Genomic DNA, 20916 nt, shown 5'->3' on the forward strand with positions numbered 1-20916 from the left:
AAACATGCTGTTGGCTGATCTTCAAAATATCAAAGATTAAACGAGTAATATGGGGACAGGAGCTTCACTCTGCAACAACTGCTACTCGTGGTGGAGGAAGCATTGAAATGTTTTACTTAAGTTAAAGCAACATTAATACAGTTCTCCATAACAAGTAAAAGTCTTGTATTCAAAGTCTCTCAAATAAATGCACAAAGTATTGTCAATAAACTTTATTCATCAGGAATTAAAAGTACAAGAGTACACTATAAAATAATATAATGACATAGCCCCTGAAATTAATGACAAACTTTCACCAACAGAAAAACAAAATAAAAATATAATGTAAGATTCACAAACAGTGATAATATGCATTCAAGTAAACTGAGCAGATCAGAGTGAGGATATGAGAACAGATTTTTAATTAACAAAAGTAAATGACAATCAAAACAAGAAAACTTAATAGAATAAAATCATTTAATGTAAAATCTATCTTGAGTTATGATAATGATTGAATGATTGATCTAGTTTTTATTTTCGTGTCGTGCACATAGAGACAACAAAAGTACAGTTGCAGCGCTCAAACAATTTATTACATTTCATTTCATTACAAGATTAAAAATTATTTTTCAGCTGAAACAAAATATTCTGCCGTCTCTCTCAAGCTTTTTTGGTCAGAGCATTTGATTTATTGATTGCTGTCGGAAGGGATTTTTCTAAAACAACTCACCAACCTTCGCTTTAACTGGCCCTGAACGAAATTACTCCTATTTTAAAAAAAAAGAAACTATCCATTCTGGGACGCTGCCAACTGCCTTTCCAACATCTACAACTCCACCAACTAATTTTCCACCTGCATTGATCACATGATCTACTGGATTTGTCGCCTCAGCCTTCTTTCTAGCCTCCTCTTCATGCTTGGACTGCAACTCATCTTCTTTCTCTTTCTGTCTCTTTTCATGCTGTTTGTTCATTTCATTCATTTTGTTTTCAAACTCTTCCTCCCTCTCTGCTCTCTCTCTCTCTCTTTTCTCTTCACTTTCCTTCATCTCCTTCAGTCTCTCCTCATACATCTCCTTTCTCTCCCTCTCCCTCTCTTCTCTCTCTCTCTGTCTCTCTGCATCTCTCTCCTCCATCTCCCTCCGTTTCTCCTTATTCATCTTCTTTCTCTGCCTCTCCCTCTCTTCTCTCTCTCTCTGTCTCTCTGCTTCTCTCTCCTCATTCATCTCCTTTCTCTGCCTCTCCATCTCCTCGCTAACTCTGATTCTCTCTGCTTCTCTCTCCTGCTTCTCCCTCTGCCTCTCCTCCTCTCTATCTTTCCTCTCCCTCTCTCTCTCAGCCTCGAGTTGCTCTTGAATTTTCTTCATGTCTTTTTCATGTTGTTCCTGAAGCTCCTTCTTCAGCTCCTCTTTCTCTTTTCGTATTTTTTCTTCTTTCTCTTTCAGGATGCGTTGTTTCTCCTCTTCGATTTCCCTCTCGGCCTTTTGGAACATCTCGTTGGTGTAGTGGCTTCTTCCGTTCCTCTTCACTACATTTCTGATCTTCTGGACCAGCTTATTGACCTGTGAGCGATCCTCCAGCCAATTGTTGAAGACGTGGTACTGGTTGTTACATTTGGCCACAAGGTCTTGAAGGTCGGTGTCGTCATCCAAGAATTTCTCAATGGTCGTTTCTCGAAGATCATCACCACGAGTAAAGAGAACCATGCTGTATCTGTCTGCATCCTGGCCAAATATTTCTTGAATCTTTTGCACCGTCTGCTTTTCCTCTTTAGTGAATCTGCCCACATGAATGACCACCAGAAACACATGGGGTCCAGGAGCAGCCAAACGAACGCACTGGCTCACATCTCTGACTGTTTTAATGTCGTCAAACCTGTTGTCAAACAGGCCCGGAGTGTCAATGACAGCAATCTGTTGCCCATCTATCACACATTCATGCTTGGAACAGTCCACAGTCACAGACTTAGAAGTGCACTTTGATTCAAAGCCCTTTCGTCCCAGGATGGTGTTTCCAGCAGCACTCTTCCCAGCTCCAGTCTTCCCCACCATCACTATCCTCAGCTCCTTGTTATTTGTTATGACCTGTCCTGTGTAGAACAATGTGTGACACTGAATCAGACATCAGGTTGTACAGACATTGTACTTCATGCGACGTATACAAAGATGGAAAAAGTAGATACATCTGTTCGCTGCATTGGGAGAGGCAAAATCATTGGGAAACATTTTAAACAAATAAACCATGATTGTATTCCCCAAAGCAGATTTTTAGAGAGCTCATTCAGGACCCTGTCTATAAAAGTATTACTCTACAGGAGCTGTACATTATAAGTCCAAAAAATCTTATTCAACCATTAAATCGCCCTAAAATTATTGCACTTTAAAACATGGACATGACTTACCCAAGTTGTCGGTCATGTTTGGGTTGTAAGACTCGCTGGCCATGTTTGGGTCAAAGAGCACAGAGTAGATTCTGCAGTTTAAACGAAGACGCTGAGTTCTGAATGTCTGCAGTCAGAAACTGCAGATGCTTTTAAACGTGCACCAAACCACACCCAGTTACAGCTACACTGGTCTGACATCAAGATGAAACTGAAACTTTATGTAAGTTCTGAACCCACTGAACCCTGTTTGAGGTAACTCTGCTCACCCCTCCCTCCACCATTTACAAGAAATGGCCACACTTCTTTTCAACCTTACATAATACTACAGGCTGCTTCCCTGTCAAATGAAAACAGAACAGCACGATTCAATGTATCCAGGTTTAGATGTATATGTTTTTTTAGGGTACTCAATGCAATGCAATGATTTCATGTATTCATTTAACATATTTAACACAATGCTTTCAAGCATTTACAAATGTCATGTATATTTTTACTGAGATAGGACTCTTCATATATTTTAATGTAAGCCACAAAGGATGTAGAAGTCTTCCCCCATCCCATTTTTTGGTAACAAAAGTTTTTTTTAAGTGATTAGATATTTTTAACCCTTCGAAAAACCATCCAATATTAAATCCATAACTTAATTTGTATGGAATAAATAATATTATTTGAATAAATGTAATAAAATATATACAAAAGTTTCATAAATTAGGATACAAATTAATCGCTACTGAAACTCAACTCAGTGGTGTGTTCTTTTTAATCTGGATTTAACTTTTAATTGGTTACTGCGTTTATTATGAATCATCTATTCGCTGCTTTCACAGCGTCAGTGAACTGTTCATTACACCATTAACAGCAAAAACTGTTTTTGGCCCAATTGAAGTCAATTTAGAAAGAAAATAGCCGTGAACGGACACAAATGTTGAACAAAACACAATTTTGAAAATCTATTAGAATTTAAATATTTCTTTTTCATGGTTAAAAAATAAAGGAGCGAAAGAGATCAGAACATTTCAAAGTTTAAACCTTGAACATGAACTCTGCTATGTGTCGGACTACTCAGTGTTTTAGTCTAGTGTTTGCCTGCATTGTGCAAAAAAACAATAGAGCCCACAGTCCCAGGATGTAACCTGTTTCGCTTTTCCACCTCAGCTTTACTCTTAGAACAGTCTACAGTCATTGACGTCAATTGAAAAAAGTACAAAGACAATATATTTAATGTTTAATCTCATCAACTTCAATGTGTTTTTGGATTTATATGCGTATTCTGAATTTGATGCTGACAATCATCTCTGACCATCTCTGAACTATCAACCATAGTCATAGTCATGAAAATGCTGATACCTTTTTAAATGTATTTATTGGCCTTTTCATGGCTTTATTTATAGTTCAGCTTAGAGATAACAGGAAATGGGGATGAGAGGGGGGATGACACGCAGCACAGGGCCGCAGGTCGGACTCGAGCCCTGGGCCGCTGCAGTGAGGAGCCTCTGTACATGGGGCACGTGCTCTACCACCTGAGCTACTTGAGCACGAGGAGCTGCTCCGATAACTCCACATTAATAATCCTACTCACCCCTCCCTCCACCGTTTACAGGAAATGGTTGGAATGTCCTGTGGCCATATAAAAAGAACATCCTGTTTATGGTACCCTTACATGGAAACAAATGGAAAGGTTGAGCTATACACATGTATCTGTTAAGGCTCTTTTTATTGTGCTGTCACAAGAATCACTTCACTGCTGGAAAGATAACTCTTGTATTAAACTGGGCTGTCTCTGCAGTGGAAAGACATAAATGTTATTTAAATTGGTGCTACATGATAAGAGTAAACAGAGGAACAGGGCTGTGCTTTTCCCTTTTGCTCAAAAGAGACACTACATAAACAAGAATGCACTGCGCCACACCGGACCAGTAAACAATTAACAGGATTGTGGTTCATATTTGCTCAGCACTTCCTTGTTTCACAGTGTGATTGTAGTTTTTTCAGCCTCCGTTTTCACACTATAGAAACAATATGCTTACGACGCCTGGTTCATGATCATGATCTTCCCCTATTGCAGCTGATCAGCAGGCACGTACAGAGGGGGGAGCTACGGGTGCTTGGGCACCTGCCTCTTTGCTCCTGATGATCAAGGTGTATTTTATTGTGTATGTGTTTTTTCTTTTTGTAGTTCTTTTAAATAGTTTTGCCAAATTGTAGGAAATAGTTCTCCGGCTTTTTTGGTAGTTTGGAGAACAGAAAAACATTTTTTGCTGCATATGTGAAAAAAAGGAGTATAAAGCTCTTATGGCTCCTGCCCTTCAGAAACATCTTTTAGCATACTGTTTAGCATTAATACGTGAAATTATGATAAACATAAAAACAATAAATGGTACAAACAGTTAAATCTGTAAGTTACAAAGTGAACTACTGATGACACAATGGTATCTCTTAATCAATCAAATGTGCTCCATAAAGTTTTTCTGTCTATTCCCCTTTAATTAGTATTTTGACAGTAGAAAGCATTATATTTGTGAAAATAGGCCATAAATGTTCAAGAATCTAAAATCATGTCAATCATTTTCAAACAGCTTTTGCTGAATCTAGAACTCTAAATCTGAAGTACTCCCCAAGTAGACACACATTAATGTGGAAAATTGTTGGAGTTACCCTTTAAAGTGCTAAACTTGCACATCATTTAAGACCTGAAATGTGATGTTTAAACCAAAGTTACTTTGAGGTCAGCACAGAACCTGTTACCTTCTTATTCTCCACATAGGCTCCACATACTACATCCATGAGTACGTCCTCGTCACTCACCCGAAGATGAGCTGGACTGAAGCTCAAAGCTACTGCAGAGAGCAGCACGGTGAGCTGGCCACCATATCTAATGTGCAGGTCAACAGCAGGATCGCTGACATGGCTAAAGACTGGGAGGAGCCCTTCTGGATCGGTCTGTATGAAGACATCTACAGCTGGAAATGGTCTCTGATGGGTGAACATTACTACACAGGAGTCGTGGAGGACTACAGGCAGTGGCAGGAAGATGCATGTTCGTTAAAATGCCTCTCATTTGTTTTGCAGGTGAGCTTGATCTGACAACGTAAATGTGAAGCTATCCTCAAACAATGAAATGAGAGCATTTGTCTTAAGCTGATCAATATTCAATATCCACAAAGCATCTTGACAGGAGACACAGTCACTCATTTCAGGTTCCTGCCAATGTTTTTCTTTCAACCATGACCTTAACCTACCTTCATCTGCAGGTTGTGAATTTACCTTGAAGACGTCATTTGTAATTTTTCCCGTTTGTTTCTCCACGTAGATGGTAGCTCTGATCAGTATGTGCTGGTAACCGAGCAGAAGAGTTGGTTTGAGGCTCAGAGCTACTGCAGGCAGCACCACACAGATCTGGTCAGTGTGAGGAGTCCGGCTGAGAACCAGGAGCTGAGGAGCAGACTGCAGACCGACCAGGCTGTGCAGGAGGCCTGGATCGGCCTTTGAAAAGCCAAAATCATCACTTTGACTGCTGAGCTAAAAATATTAGCACATTTCAGATGTGGTATCTGAAAGGGTTGCACAAACACCTACATGTCTAAGCTGTAAATAATGTTTTTTCAAATTAAATATTGGTTACAAATGATGAGCTGTATTGAGCCATTTTATCTTTTATTTTGGTTGTTTTTTATGTTTTAAAAGAAGTCCCCAGCTACCTCAGCTGTTTAGGAGAATGCTGCAGGACTACTGAACTTCACCTGACTTTCCAAACAATGACTGATGACAATGATTTTTCATTCATGGGCTTCATGAATTAAACTTACTGACTTACTGAATTCAACTTACTTACTTAATGCAGACCGTACTTACATGGTCCATGTAGTTGTTTGATAGTTTGTCTCTAAATATAAGATAGCTGATATACTAATACTAAAACTAATACTAAGAAATATAATGATAAAATAAATGATGTATTGGACAATGTTCACAAATCAAATTATTAAGCATCATCTACCTTGAAATGTCAAAATCTTCCAAATCTTTCATACAGTGTAGGTATTATTGTTAGGAACAAACGTCCCACATTTTTCATACAGTATTGTAATGAACATATTAATTTACTAGGCGACTGGAAATAACATAATTTGAGTGATGAACTAGAGTTTTAGTGGTCCCTCTCACCTTAACCTCAATAAATAAACTGACCCAGAGCTGTTAACAGCAGGTTGGACTAATGTGAGTGTGCATTCACAGGTAGTAGGACATCCCAGCTTTTAAACGAACCTTAACCATGCATACAGCATTCAAAGATACAACTGCAGCCATGAAACGGTTTCCTATAAACTAAACTGGAGGCTACACAAAATAAGCCAATCATGAGTGTATATAATATGTTATGTATATATATATATATTTAAAATGTAGTCTTATATATTTAGGTTTTTCGTCTGAAACCTTAAATGTCCGAGTTTAGTTGAACGCACCTCGGAAAAAATAAACTGCGCCACAAGATGTCAGCATTGCGGCCATCTTTGTTTGAGGTACAGTAGGTGTTTCTTCCAGCTCTTTTACAATAAAACATGCAGGTTTAGTTGCTTGAGTTGACATTAAATTAGTGTTATAACTCATATGGCGTGAACACATTACAGCATTACAGGAAACAGCCTCTATGTGGGGTTACTAGTCCTGTAGTGTGTTAGCTAACATTAGCAATGTACGTTCAACAGTTGTTTAGCTGCTGATGCTAACTTTAGCTGTAATTACTGACTAACCCTTTGTTTTGTTCAAAAGAAGAAAGTTTAATGTAGGTAGCATCAGCCTTTCTTTAATTATTTAATTCTCTCATTAACTGTGAAAAGGGAGGAAGCTGTCAGACAAGACAAACAAACCGCTCACCTGGTCTTTTCAAAACAAAGTCCCAGACACTCAGACAAACATTAACCGACAGTAACCAAATGTCCCCTGTCCAGACAACATGTACACATTGAAGTGGTCTACTGCACACACGCACACACACACACACACACACACACACACACACACACACAAACAATGAGCTCAACGCACTGTGACTGAAGAAAAACACGCCAATAGACAAAACACAAGAAAATAAATGAAAAGAAAACACCTGCACACTAACTTGACAATACATGTGCAGTATTTACAAAACACAACTAAGCACAGAAAATACGCAGAAACACAGACGGCGACAGACACTGTTTCCAGGGGACGCTAAAAAGTGATGAACACAGCTGATGTTGCCATGGTTTTTGACTCATGAAGGCATCAAAGTCTGTTCTGTAAGTGGAAAAAGTGGTAAAGCTGTTTTAGTAGGTTAACAATCGTGTCCCAGCTGTGTTCATATCTTGTTAGTGTCCCCTGGAAACAGTTTCTGCTGTCATTTGTGATATTTGCAGAGTTTGTGTATTTTTTTGTGTTTTCCATATTTCTTTTGTTTTCTGTATTTGCAACGCAACCTAATTTTGGTTTAGTCGGATTTTTTGTAAATGTTGTGTATTTGTGTCAAATTTACAGTTACACAGCTGACTTCATGACTTCATGAGTCACGAACCACGACGACAACAGGTGCGTCCCAGCAGTGTTCATCACTTTTAATTTTTCCTCTGGAAACAGTTTCTGTTGTCGTCTGTGCTTTTTGCAGTTTTTATGTGTTTGGCTCTGTTTTCTCTCTTTGCAGCACATTTCTGTGTTTGGTTGTGTTTTGTAAATGCTGCCACATGTGTTGTCAAGTTGGTGAAGATGTTTTCTTAATTTGCTTGTGTTTTGTTTATTTGCATGTGTTGTCTTAAGTTCCAGTGTGTTGAGCCTCTGTAAAAATATGCTCACTTTGCACAAACATCTGCGCTTCAAATGTCTAAACTCCACAATGGTTCTCACTAAGATGGAAATGCACAAACAACAAAAACACACAACCACTTACTTGTGGTCACGAACCATTTAGTATCCAAACTCCACGAGGAGAGGAGACGTTGGAGACAAAGACAGGAGGTAAGACGGCATCTGCAATAAGTAACAAACCATTTTGTGCACTTGTGTTTGTTATTTACAGATTAATTTTTCATTATTGATTCACAAATGTGGAGAATTTCTCTCATTGCTGCAGATCATGGAGGAAAGTTTGAAGAAGCTGCTTCTCTTTGGTTCGTACTTCTCTCTCATCAACTCTGATCAAAACTGAATACAAATGATTTATTCATAATATGCACACAATTGTATTCTTGCCCATGTGTGTTTTTAGTTTCACGGTGGGTTTTATTCTGATTCACAGGGACATTTTTGATCATTTTGGAGGTCACACACCAGACAGGTAAGAAAATATGTGTTCATTTTTGTCTTGAATTTAACTTCAGATTATCGAGCAGTGTTGGAAATTATTTGAACATGCTGTTGGCTGATCTTCAAAATATCAAAGATTAAACGAGTAATATGGGGACAGGAGCTTCACTCTGCAACAACTGCTACTCGTGGTGGAGGAAGCATTGAAATGTTTCACTTAAGTTAAAGCAACATTAATACAGTTCTCCATAACGAGTAAAAGTCTTGTATTCAAAGTCTCTCAAATAAATGCACAAAGTATTGTCAATAAACTTTATTCATCAGGAATTAAAAGTAATAGAGTACACTATAAAATAATATAATGACATAGCCCCTGAAATTAATGACAAACTTTCACCAACACAAAAACAAAATGAAAAAATAATGTAAGATTCACAAACAGTCATAATATGCATTCAAGTAAACTGAGCAGATCAGAGTGAGGATATGAGAACAGATTTTGATTTTAAAAAAGTAAATGACAATCAAAACAAGAAAACTTAATATAATAAAAATCATTTAACGTAAAATCTACCTTGAGTTATGATAATGCTTGAATGATTGATCAAGTTTTTATTTTCGTGTCGTGCACATAGAGACACCAAAAGTACAGTTGCAGCGCGCAAACAATTTATTACATTTCATTTCATTACAAGACGAAAAATATTTTTCAGCTGAAACAAAATATTCTGCCGTCTCTCTCAAGCTTTTTTGGTTTTCTAAAATAACTCACCAACCTCCACTTTGACTGGCCCTTAAAAAATCCATCATGGGGTCCTGAGAGCTGCCTTTGCAACATCTACAACTCCATTAACTAATACAGCAATCGCTTTTGGGCGGGGGATAATTATGAGAAATCGCAGCCATCATTCTAGCCTCCATTTCTTGATTGTACTTCAACTCGTCTTCTCTCCGTTTCAACGTCTTTTCATGCTCTCTGATCATTTCCTCCATTTTGTTTTTATACTCCCTCTCTCTCTCTCTCTCTCTCTCTCTCTCTCTTCTCTCTTCGTTTTCCTTCATCTCCTTCAGTCTCTCCTCAAACATCTCCTTTCTCTGCCTCTCAATCTCTTCTCTGTGTCTCTGTCTCTCTGCTTCTATCCTCTCCATCTCCCTCCTCCTCTCCTCATTCATCTCCTTTCTCTGCCTCTCCATCTCGTTGCTCACTCTGATTCTCTCTGCTTCTCTCTCCTCCTTCTCCCTCTGCCTCTGCTCCTCCATCTCCTGCTTCATCCTCCTTATCTCCTCCTCTCTCTCTTTCCTTGCCCTCTCTCTGTCAGCCTCGAGTTGCTCTTGAATTTTCTTCATGTCTTTTTCATGTTCTCCCTGAAGTTCCTTCTTCAGCTCCTCTTTCTCTTTTCGTATTTTTTCCTTTTTCTCTTTCAGGATGCGTTGTTTCTCCTCTTCGATTTCCCTCTCGGCCTTTTGGAACATCTCGTTGGTGTAGTGGCTTCCTCCGTTCTTCTGCACTACATTTCTGATCTTCTGGAGCAGCTCATTGACCTGTGAGCGATCCTCCAGCTTATTGTTGAAGACGTGGTACTGGTTGTTACATCTGGCCACAAGGTCTTTCAGGTCGGTGTCGCCATCCAAGAATTTCTCGATCGTGTCGTCAAGATCATCACCACGAGTAAAGAGAACCATGCTGTATCTGTCTGCATCCTGGCCAAATATTTCTTGAATCTTTTGCACCGACTGCTTTTCCTCTTCAGTGAATCTGCCCACACGAATGACCACCAGAAACACATGGGGTCCAGGAGCAGCCAAACGAACGCACTGGCTCACATCTCTGACTGTTTTAGTCTTGTCATACCTGTTGTCAAACAGGCCCGGAGTGTCAATGACAGCAATCTGCCCATCTATCACACATTCATGCTTGAAACAGTCCACAGTCACAGACTTAGAAGTGCACTTTGATTCAAAGTCCTTTCGTCCCAGGATGGTGTTTCCAGTAGCACTCTTCCCAACTCCAGTCTTCCCCACCATCACTATCCTCAGCTCCTTGTTATTTGTTATGACCTGTCCTGTGTAGAACAATGTGCGACACTGAATCAGACATCAGGTTGTACAGACATTGTACTTCATGCAACGTATACAAAGATGGAAAAAGTAGATACATCTGTTTGCTGCATTGGGAGAGGCAACATCATTGGGAAACATTTTAAACAAATAAACCATGATTGTATTCCCCAAAGAGATTTTTAGAGTGCTCATTTAGGACCCTGTCTATAAAAGTATTACTCTACAGGAGCTGTACATTATAAGTCCAAAAAATCTTATTCAACCATTAAATCGCCCTAAAATTATTGCACTTTAAAACATGGACATGACTTACCCAAGTTGTCGGTCATGTTTGGGTTGTAAGACTCGCTGGCCATGTTTGGGTCAAAGAGCACAGAGTAGATTCTGCAGTTTAAACGAAGACGCTGAGTTCTGAATGTCTGCAGTCAGAAACTGCAGATGCTTTTAAACGTGCACCAAACCACACCCAGTTACAGCTACACTGGTCTGACATCAAGATGAAACTGAAACTTTATGTAAGTTCTGAACCCACTGAACCCTGTTTGAGGTAACTGCTCACCCCTCCCTCCACCATTTACAAGAAATGGCCACACTTCTTTTCAACCTTAGTTTAGATGTATATGTTTTTTTAGGGTACTCAACAGCTTTTAAGCTGCAATGATTTCATGTATTCATTTAACATATTTAACACAATGCTTTCAAGCATTTACAAATGTCATGTATATTTTTGCTGAGATAGGACTCTTCATATATTTTAATGTAAGCCACAAAGGATGTAGAAGTCTTCCCCCATCCCATTTTTTGGTAACAAACGTTTTTTTTAAGTGATTAGATATTTTTAACCCTTCGAAAAACCATCCAATATTAAATCCATAACTTATTTTGTATGGAATAAATAATATTATTTGAATAAATGTAATAAAATATATACAAAAGTTTCATAAATTAGGATACAAATTAATCGCTACTGAAACTCAACTCAGTGGTGTGTTCTTTTAAATCTGGATTTAACTTTTAATATGTTACTGCGCTTATTATGAATCATCTATTCGCTGCTTTCACAGCGTCAGTGAACTGTTCATTACACCATTAACAGCAAAAACTGTCTTTGGCCCAATTGAAGTCAATTTAGAAAGAAAATAGCCGTGAACGGACACAAATGTTGAACAAAACACAATTTTGAAAATCTATTAGAATTTAAATATTTCTTTTTCATGGTTAAAAAATAAAGGAGCGAAAGAGATCAGAACATTTCAACAAGTTTAAACCTTGAACATGAACTCTGCTATGTGTCGGACTACTCAGTGTTTTAGTCTAGTGTTTGCCTGCACTGTGCAAAAAAACAATAGAGCCCACAGTCCCAGGATGTAACCTGTTTCGCTTTTCCACCTCAGCTTTACTCTTAGAACAGTCTACAGTCATTGACGTCAATTGAAAAAAGTACAAAGACAATATATCTAATGTTTCATCTCATCAACTTCAATGTGTTTTTGGATTTATATGCTCATTCTGAATTTGATGCTGACAATCATCTCTGACCATCTCTGAACTATCAACCATAGTCATAGTCATGAAAATGCTGATACCTTTTTCAATGTATTTATTGGCCTTTTCATGGCTTTATTTATAGTTCAGCTAAGAGATAACAGGAAATGGGGATGAGAGGGGGGGTGACACGCAGCACAGGGCTGCAGGTCGGACTCGAGCCCTGGGCCGCTGCAGTGAGGAGCCTCTGTACATGGGGCACGTGCTCTACCGCCTGAGCTACTTGAGCACGAGGAGCTGCTCCGATAACTCCACATTAATAACCCTACTCACCCCTCCCTCCACCGTTTACAAGAAATGGCAAAAACGGTTGAAAAAACAGGATGTTCTCAACAGAACATCCTGTCTGGTACACCGCATCCTCATACAGAAACAAATAGAAAAGTTGAGCTATACACATGTATCTGTTAAGGCTCTTTTTATTGTGCTGTCACAAGAATCACTTAGAAAGATAACTCTTGTATTAAACTGGGCTGTCTCTGCAGTGGACAGACATAAATGTTATTTAAATTGGTGCTCCATGATAAGAGAAAACAGAGAGACAGGGCTGTGCTTTTCCCTTTTGCTCAAAAGAAATAACCTACATGAACAAGATTGCACTGCGCCGCACTGGACCAGTAAATACTCCTAATGATGGGTTTTAAAAAAAACATTTAAGGAGATAAATAGACAATTAACAGGATTGTTGTCAGGTTTAATCACCTGAAACATTATTGAAAACACACACAAAGAGAGTCAGACAAGGCGTTCAATTTCTTGCATGCAAGGAGAGCGGCAGGAGACGTGCAGAGTTACATATCCCCAAAACGCTCTGCTCGTCCCTTCCCTCTCCTCTCTTTTTATTAAGCAAAATGGGTGTTAACTTTTACACAGAGCGCTGTTCCTCTTTCAGAGATCAGCTAAAGTTCAAGCTTACATGGGAGCGCTGTTCCTCTTTCAGGGGGCAGTTAAGGTCAAGTGTCTATATCCTCTTATCAGACAAAAACAACTTCCTGACCTTTATCTCAACTTTTAACTTTCCTCTTGTCACAGATACTACAGTTAGAGCGTCTCGCCTCCTCACTTCCTGTTTTACTCTCGAGCCTTGAGTGAGACACTTCCTAAAAGAACAGGGTGCGAGGTGTTTCTTAAGCGCAGGGAAAGTACAGCATAAGATATTAATAAACATAGCACATGATACTGGCACACTTAATGAGCATATACATGGCATAAACAAGCATGATATATTTTATCCTTATCAATTGTGGTTCATATTTGATCAGCACTTCCTTGTTTCACAGTGTGATCGTAGTTTTTTCAGCCTCCGTTTTCACACTATAGAAACAATATGATAACGACGTCTGGTTCATGATCATGATCTTCCCCTATTGCAGCTGATCAGCAGGCACGTACAGAGGGGGGAGCTACGGGTGCTTGGGCACCTGCCTCTTTGCTCCTGATGTTCAAGGTGTATTTTATTGTGTATGTGTTTTTTCTTTTTGTAGTTCTTTTAAATAGTTTTGCCAAATTGTAGGAAATAGTTCTCCGGCTTTTTTGCTAGTTTGGAGAACAGAAAAACATTTTTTGCTGCATATGTGAAAAAAAGGAGTATAAAGCTCTTATGGCTCCTGCCCTTCAGAAACATCTTTTAGCATACTGTTTAGCATTAATACGTGAAATTATGATAAACATAAAAACAATAAATGGTACAAACAGTTAAATCTGTAAGTTACAAAGTGAACTACTGATGACACAATGGTATCTCTTAATCAATCAAATGTGCTCCATAAAGTTTTTCTGTCTATTCCCCTTTAATTAGTATTTTGACAGTAGAAAGCATTATATTTGTGAAAATAGGCCATAAATGTTCAAGAATCTAAAATCATGTCAATCATTTTCAAACAGCTTTTGCTGAATCTAGAACTCTAAAGCTGAAGTACTCCCCAAGTAGACACACATTAATGTGGAAAATTGGTGGAGTTACCCTTTAAAGTGCTAAACTTGCACATCATTTAAGACCTGAAATGTGATGTTTAAACCAAAGTTACTTTGAGGTCAGCACAGAACCTGTTACCTTCTTATTCTCCACATAGGCTCCACATACTACATCCATGAGTACATCCTCGTCACTCACCCGAAGATGAGCTGGACTGAAGCTCAAAGCTACTGCAGAGAGCAGCACGGTGAGCTGGCCACCATATCTAATGTGCAGGTCAACAGCAGGATCGCTGACATGGCTAAAGACTGGGAGGAGCCCTTCTGGATCGGTCTGTATGAAGACATCTACAGCTGGAAATGGTCTCTGATGGGTGAACATTACTACACAGGAGTCGTGGAGGACTACAGGCAGTGGCAGGAAGATGCATGTTCGTTAAAATGCCTCTCATTTGTTTTGCAGATGAGCTTGATCTGACAACGTAAATGTGAAGCTATCCTCAAACAATGAAATGAGAGCATTTGTCTTAAGCTGATCAATATTCAATATCCACAAAGCATCTTGACAGGAGACACGGTCACTCATTTCAGGTTCCTGCCAATGTTTTTCTTTCAACCATGACCTTAACCTACCTTCATCTACAGGTTGTGAATTTACCTTGAAGATGTCATTTGTAATTTTCCCCCTGTTTGTTTCTCCACGTAGATGGTAGCTCTGATCAGTATGTGCTGGTAACCGAGCAGAAGAGTTGGTTTGAGGCTCAGAGCTACTGCAGGCAGCACCACACAGATCTGGTCAGTGTGAGGAGTCCGGCTGAGAACCAGGAGCTGAGGAGCAGACTGCAGACCGACCAGGCTGTGCAGGAGGCCTGGATCGGCCTTTGAAAAGCCAAAATCATCACTTTGACTGCTGAGCTAAAAATATTAGCACATTTCAGATGTGGTATCTGAAAGGGTTGCACAAACACCTGCATGTCTAAGCTGTATATAATGTTTTTTCAAATTAAATATTGGTTACAAATGATGAGCTGTATTGAGCCATTTTATCTTTTATTTTGGTTGTTTTTTATGTTTTAAAAGAAGTCCCCAACTACCTCAGCTGTTTAGGAGAATGCTGCAGGACTACTGAACTTCACCTGACTTTCCAAACAATGACTGATGACAATGATTTTTCATTCATGGGCTTCATGAATTAAACTTACTGACTTACTGAATTCAACTTACTTACTTAATGCAGACCGTACTTACATGGTCCATGTAGTTGTTTGATAGTTTGTCTCTAAATATAAGATAGCTGATATACTAATACTAAAACTAATACTAAGAAATATAATGATAAAATAAATGATGTATTGGACAATGTTCACAAATCAAATTATTATGCTTCATCTACCTTCAAATGTCAAAATCTTCCAAATCTTTCATACAGTGTAGGTATTATTGTTAGGAACAAACGTCCCACATTTTTCATACAGTATTGTAATGAACATATTAATTTACTAGGCGACTGGAAATAACATAATTTGAGTGATGAACTAGAGTTTTAGTGGTCCCTCTCACCTTAACCTCAATAAATACACTGACCCAGAGCTGTTAACAGCAGGTTGGACTAATGTGAGTGTGCATTCACAGGTAGTGGGACATCCCAGCTTTGAAACGAACCTTAACCATGCATACAGCATTCAAAGATACAACTGCAGCCATGAAACGGTTTCCTATGAGCTAAACTGGAGGCTACACAAATTAAGCCAATCATGAGTGTATATAATATGTTATGTATATATATATATTTAAAATGTAGTCTGATATATTTAGGTTTTTCGTCTGACATCTTAAATGTCCGAGTTTAGTTGAACGCACCTCGGAAAAAATAAACTGCGCCACAAGATGTCAGCATTGCGGCCATCTTTGTTTGAGGTACAGTAGGTGTTTCTTCCAGCTCTTTTACAATAAAACATGCAGGTTTAGTTGCTTGAGTTGACATTAAATTAGTGTTATAACTCATATGGCGTGAACACATTACAGCATTACAGGAAACAGCCTCTATGTGGGGTTACTAGTCCTGTAGTGTGTTAGCTAACATTAGCAATGTACGTTCAACAGTTGTTTAGCTGCTGATGCTAACTTTAGCTGTAATAACTGACTAACCCTTTGTTTTTTCAAAAGAAGAAAGTTTAATGTAGGTAGCATCAGCCTTTCTTTACTTATTTAATTCTCTCATTAACTGTGAAAAGGGAGGAAGCTGTCAGACAAGACAAACAAACCGCTCACCTGGTCTTTTCAAAACAAAGTCCCAGACACTCAGACAAACATTAACCGACAGTAACCAAATGTCCCCTGTCCAGACAACATGTACACATTGAAGTGGTCTACTGCACACACGCACACACACACACACACACACACACACACACACACACACAATGTACGCTGGCCCTGAGAGCTCAACGCACTGTGACAGAAGAAAAACACGCCAATAGACAAAACACAAGAAAATAAATGAAAAGAAAACACCTGCACACTAACTTGACAATACATGTGCAGTATTTACAAAACACAACTAAGTACAGAAAATACGCAGAAACACACAGACGACCGACAGACACTGTTTCCAGGGGACGCTAAAAAGTGATGAACACAGCTGATGTTGCCATGGTTTGTGAGTCATGAAGGCATCAAAGTCTGCTCTGTAAGTGGGAAAACTGGTAAAGCTGTTTTAGTAGGTTAACAATCGTGTCCCAGCTGTGTTCATATCTTGTTAGTGTCCTCTGGAAACAGTTTCTGCTGTCATTTGTGATATTTGCAGAGTTTGTGTATTTTTTTGTGTTTTCCATATTTCTTTTGTTTTCTGTATTTGCAACGCAACCTTATTTTGGTTTAGTCGGATTTTTTGTAAATGTTGTGTATTTGTGTCAAATTTACAGTTACACAGCTGACTTCATGACTTCATGAGTCACGAACCACGACGACAACAGGTGCGTCCCAGCAGTGTTCATCACTTTTAATTTTTCCTCTGGAAACAGTTTCTGTTGTCGTCTGTGCTTTTTGCAGTTTTTATGTGTTTGGCTCTGTTTTCTCTCTTTGCAGCACATTTCTGTGTTTGGTCGTGTTTTGTAAATGCTGCCACATGTGTTGTCAAGTTGGTGAAGATGTTTTCTTAATTTGCTTGTGTTTTGTTTATTTGCATGTGTTGTCTTAAGTTCCAGTGTGTTGAGCCTCTGTAAAAATATGCTCACTTTGCACAAACATCTGCGCTTCAAATGTCTAAACTCCACAATGGTTCTCTCTAAGATGGAAATGCACAAACAACAAAAACACACAACCACTTACTTGTGGTCACGAACCATTTAGTATCCAAACTCCACGAGGAGAGGAGACGTTGGAGACAAAGACAGGAGGTAAGACGGCATTTGCAATAAGTAACAAACCATTTTGTGCACTTGTGTTTGTTATTTACAGATGAATTTTTCATTATTGATTCACAAATGTGGAGAATTTCTCTCATTGCTGCAGATCATGGAGGAAAGTTTGAAGAAGCTGCTTCTCTTTGGTTCGTACTTCTCTCTCATCAACTCTGATCAAAACTGAATACAAATGATTTATTCATAATATGCACACAATTGTATTCTTGCCCATGTGTGTTTTTAGTTTCACGGTGGGTTTTATTCTGATTCACAGGGACATTTTTGATCATTTTGGAGGTCACACACCAGACAGGTAAGAAAACATGTCTTGAATTTAACTTCAGATTATCGAGCAGTGTTGGAAATTATTTAAACATGCTGTTGGCTGATCTTCAAAATATCAAAGATTAAACGAGTAATATGGGGACAGGAGCTTCACTCTGCAACAACTGCTACTCGTGGTGGAGGAAGCATTGAAATGTTTTACTTAAGTTAAAGCAACATTAATACAGTTCTCCATAACAAGTAAAAGTCTTGTATTCAAAGTCTCTCAAATAAATGCACAAAGTATTGTCAATGAACTTTATTCATCAGGAATTAAAAGTACAAGAGTACACTATAAAAGAATATAATGACATAGCCCCTGAAATTAATGACAAACTTTCACCAACAGAAAAATAAAATAAAAATATAATGTAAGATTCACAAACAGTGATAATATGCATTCAAGTAAACTGAGCAGATCAGAGTGAGGATATGAGAACAGATTTTTAATTAACAAAAGTAAATTACAATCAAAACAAGAAAACTTAATATAATAAAATCATTTAACGTAAAATCTATCTTGAGTTATGATAATGCTTGAATGATTGATCTAGTTTTTATTTTCGTGTCGTGCACATAGAGACATCAAAAGTACAGTTGCAGCGCGCAAACAATTTATTACATTTCATTTCATTACAAGACGAAAAATATTTTTCAGCTGAAACAAAATATTCTGCCGTCTCTCTCAAGCTTTTTTGGTTTTCTAAAATAACTCACCAACCTCCACTTTGACTGGCCCTTAAAAAATCCATCATGGGGTCCTGAGAGCTGCCTTTGCAACATCTACAACTCCATTAACTAATACAGCAATCGCTTTTGGTCGGGGGAAGATTATGAGAAAACGCAGCCTTCATTCTAGCCTCCATTTCTTGATTGTACTTCAACTCGTCTTCTCTCCGTTTCAACATCTTTTCATGCTGTTTGATCATTTCATCCCTTTCGTTTTTAAACTCCCTCTCCCTCTCTGTCCCCCCTCTCTCTCTTCTCTCTTCGTTTTCCTTAATCTCCCACAGTCTCTGCTCATACATCTCCTTTCTCTGCCTCTCAATCTCTTCTCTGTCTCTCTGTCTCTCTGCTTCTCTCTCCTCCATCTCCCTCCGTTTCTCCTCATTCATCTCCTTTCTCTGCCTCTCCATCTCTTCTCTCTCTCTCTGTCTCTCTGCTTCTCTCTCCTCCATCTCCCTCCGTTTCTCCTCATTCATCTCCTTTCTCTGCCTCTCCCTCTCGTTGCTCACTCTGATTCTCTCTGCTTCTCTCTCCTCCTTCTCCCTCTGCCTCTGCTCCTCCATCTCCTGCTTCTCCCTCTGCCTCTCCTCCTCTCTCTCTTTCCTCACCCTCTCTCTCTCAGCCTCGAGTTGCTCTTGAATTTTCTTCATGTCTTTTTCATGTTCTCCCTGAAGTTCCTTCTTCAGCTCCTCTTTCTCTTTTCGTATTTTTTCTTCGTTCTCTTTCAGGATGCGTTGTTTCTCCTCTTCGATTTCCCTCTCGGCCTTTTGGAACATCTCGTTGGTGTAGTGGCTTCCTCCGTTCCTCTTCGCTACATTTCTGATCTTCTGCACCAGCTCATTGACCTGTGAGCGATCCTCCAGCTTATTGTTGAAGACGTGGTACTGGTTGTTACATCTGACCACAAGGTCTTGAAGGTCGGTGTCGCCATCCAAGAATTTCTCGATCGTGTCGTCAAGATCATCACCACGAGTAAAGAGAACCATGCTGTATCTGTCTGCATCCTGGCCAAATATTTCTTGAATCTTTTGCACCGACTGCTTTTCCTCTTCAGTGAATCTGCCCACACGAATGACCACCAGAAACACATGGGGTCCAGGAGCAGCCAAACGAACGCACCGGCTCACATCTCTGACTGTTTTAATGTCGTCAAACCTGTTGTGAAACAGGCCCGGAGTGTCAATGACAGCAATCTGTTGCCCATCTATCACACATTCATGCTTGGAACAGTCCACAGTCACAGACTTAGAAGTGCACTTTGATACAAAGTCCTTCCGTCCCAGGATGGTGTTTCCAGTAGCACTCTTCCCAGCTCCAGTCTTCCCCACCATCACTATCCTCAGCTCCTTGTTATTTGTTTTGATCTGTCCTGTGTAGAACAATGTGTGACACTGAATCAGACATCAGGTTGTACAGACATTGTACTTCATGCGACGTATACAAAGATGGAAAAAGTAGATACATCTGTTCGCTGCATTGGGAGAGGCAAAATCATTGGGAAACATTTTAAACAAATAAACCATGATTGTATTCCCCAAAGCAGATTTTTAGAGTGCTCATTTAGGACCCTGTCTATAAAAGTATTACTCTACAGGAGCTGTACATTATAAGTCCAAAAAATCTTATTCAACCATTAAATCGCCCTAAAATTATTGCACTTTAAAACATGGACATGACTTACCCAAGTTGTTGGTCATGTTTGGGTTGTAAGACTCGCTGGCCATGTTTGGGTCAAAGAGCACAGAGTAGATTCTGCAGTTTAAACGAAGACGCTGAGTTCTGAATGTCTGCAGTCAGAAACTGCAGATGCTTTTAAACGTGCACCAAACCACACCCAGTAACAGCTACACTGGTCTGACATCAAGATGAAACTGAAACTTTATGTAAGTTCTGAACCCACTGAACCCTGTTTGAGGTAACTCTGCTCACCCCTCCCTCCACCATTTACAAGAAATGGCCACACTTCTTTTCAACCTTACATAATACTACAGGCTGCTTCCCTGTCAAATGAAAACAGAACAGCACGATTTAATGCATCCAAGTTTAGATGTATATGTTTTTTTAGGGTGCTCAACAGCTTTTAAGCTGCAATGATTTCATGTATTCATTTAACATATTTAACACAATGCTTTCAAGCATTTACAAATGTCATGTATATTTTTGCTGAGATAGGACTCTTCATATATTTTAATGTAAGCCACAAAGGATGTAGAAGTCTTCCCCCATCCCATTTTTTGGTAACAAACATTTTTTTTAAGTGATTAGATATTTTTAACCCTTCGAAAAACCATCCAATATTAA

General features: G+C 39.0%; 1 protein-coding gene across 1 annotated transcript; it reads right to left on the minus strand.

Moving 5' to 3' along the window:
* Nucleotides 1–197: 197 nt before the first annotated feature.
* Nucleotides 198–20433, minus strand: LOC141004084 (uncharacterized). Its single transcript, XM_073475581.1, has 8 exons — nt 20297–20433; nt 19390–19984; nt 13311–13347; nt 9494–10681; nt 5627–5881; nt 5108–5335; nt 2381–2486; nt 198–2068 (listed from the first exon to the last, which is right to left on the minus strand). The coding sequence occupies exons 1-8, from the start codon at nt 20337–20339 to the stop codon at nt 747–749; spliced, it is 3774 nt and encodes a 1257-aa protein (XP_073331682.1). The 5' UTR covers nt 20340–20433; the 3' UTR covers nt 198–746.
* Between the last annotated feature and the right edge of the window lie 483 nt (nt 20434–20916).

This window comes from Pagrus major, chromosome 10, assembly GCF_040436345.1.
Source record: "Pagrus major chromosome 10, Pma_NU_1.0".
Taxonomy (NCBI): Eukaryota; Metazoa; Chordata; class Actinopteri; order Spariformes; family Sparidae; genus Pagrus; species Pagrus major.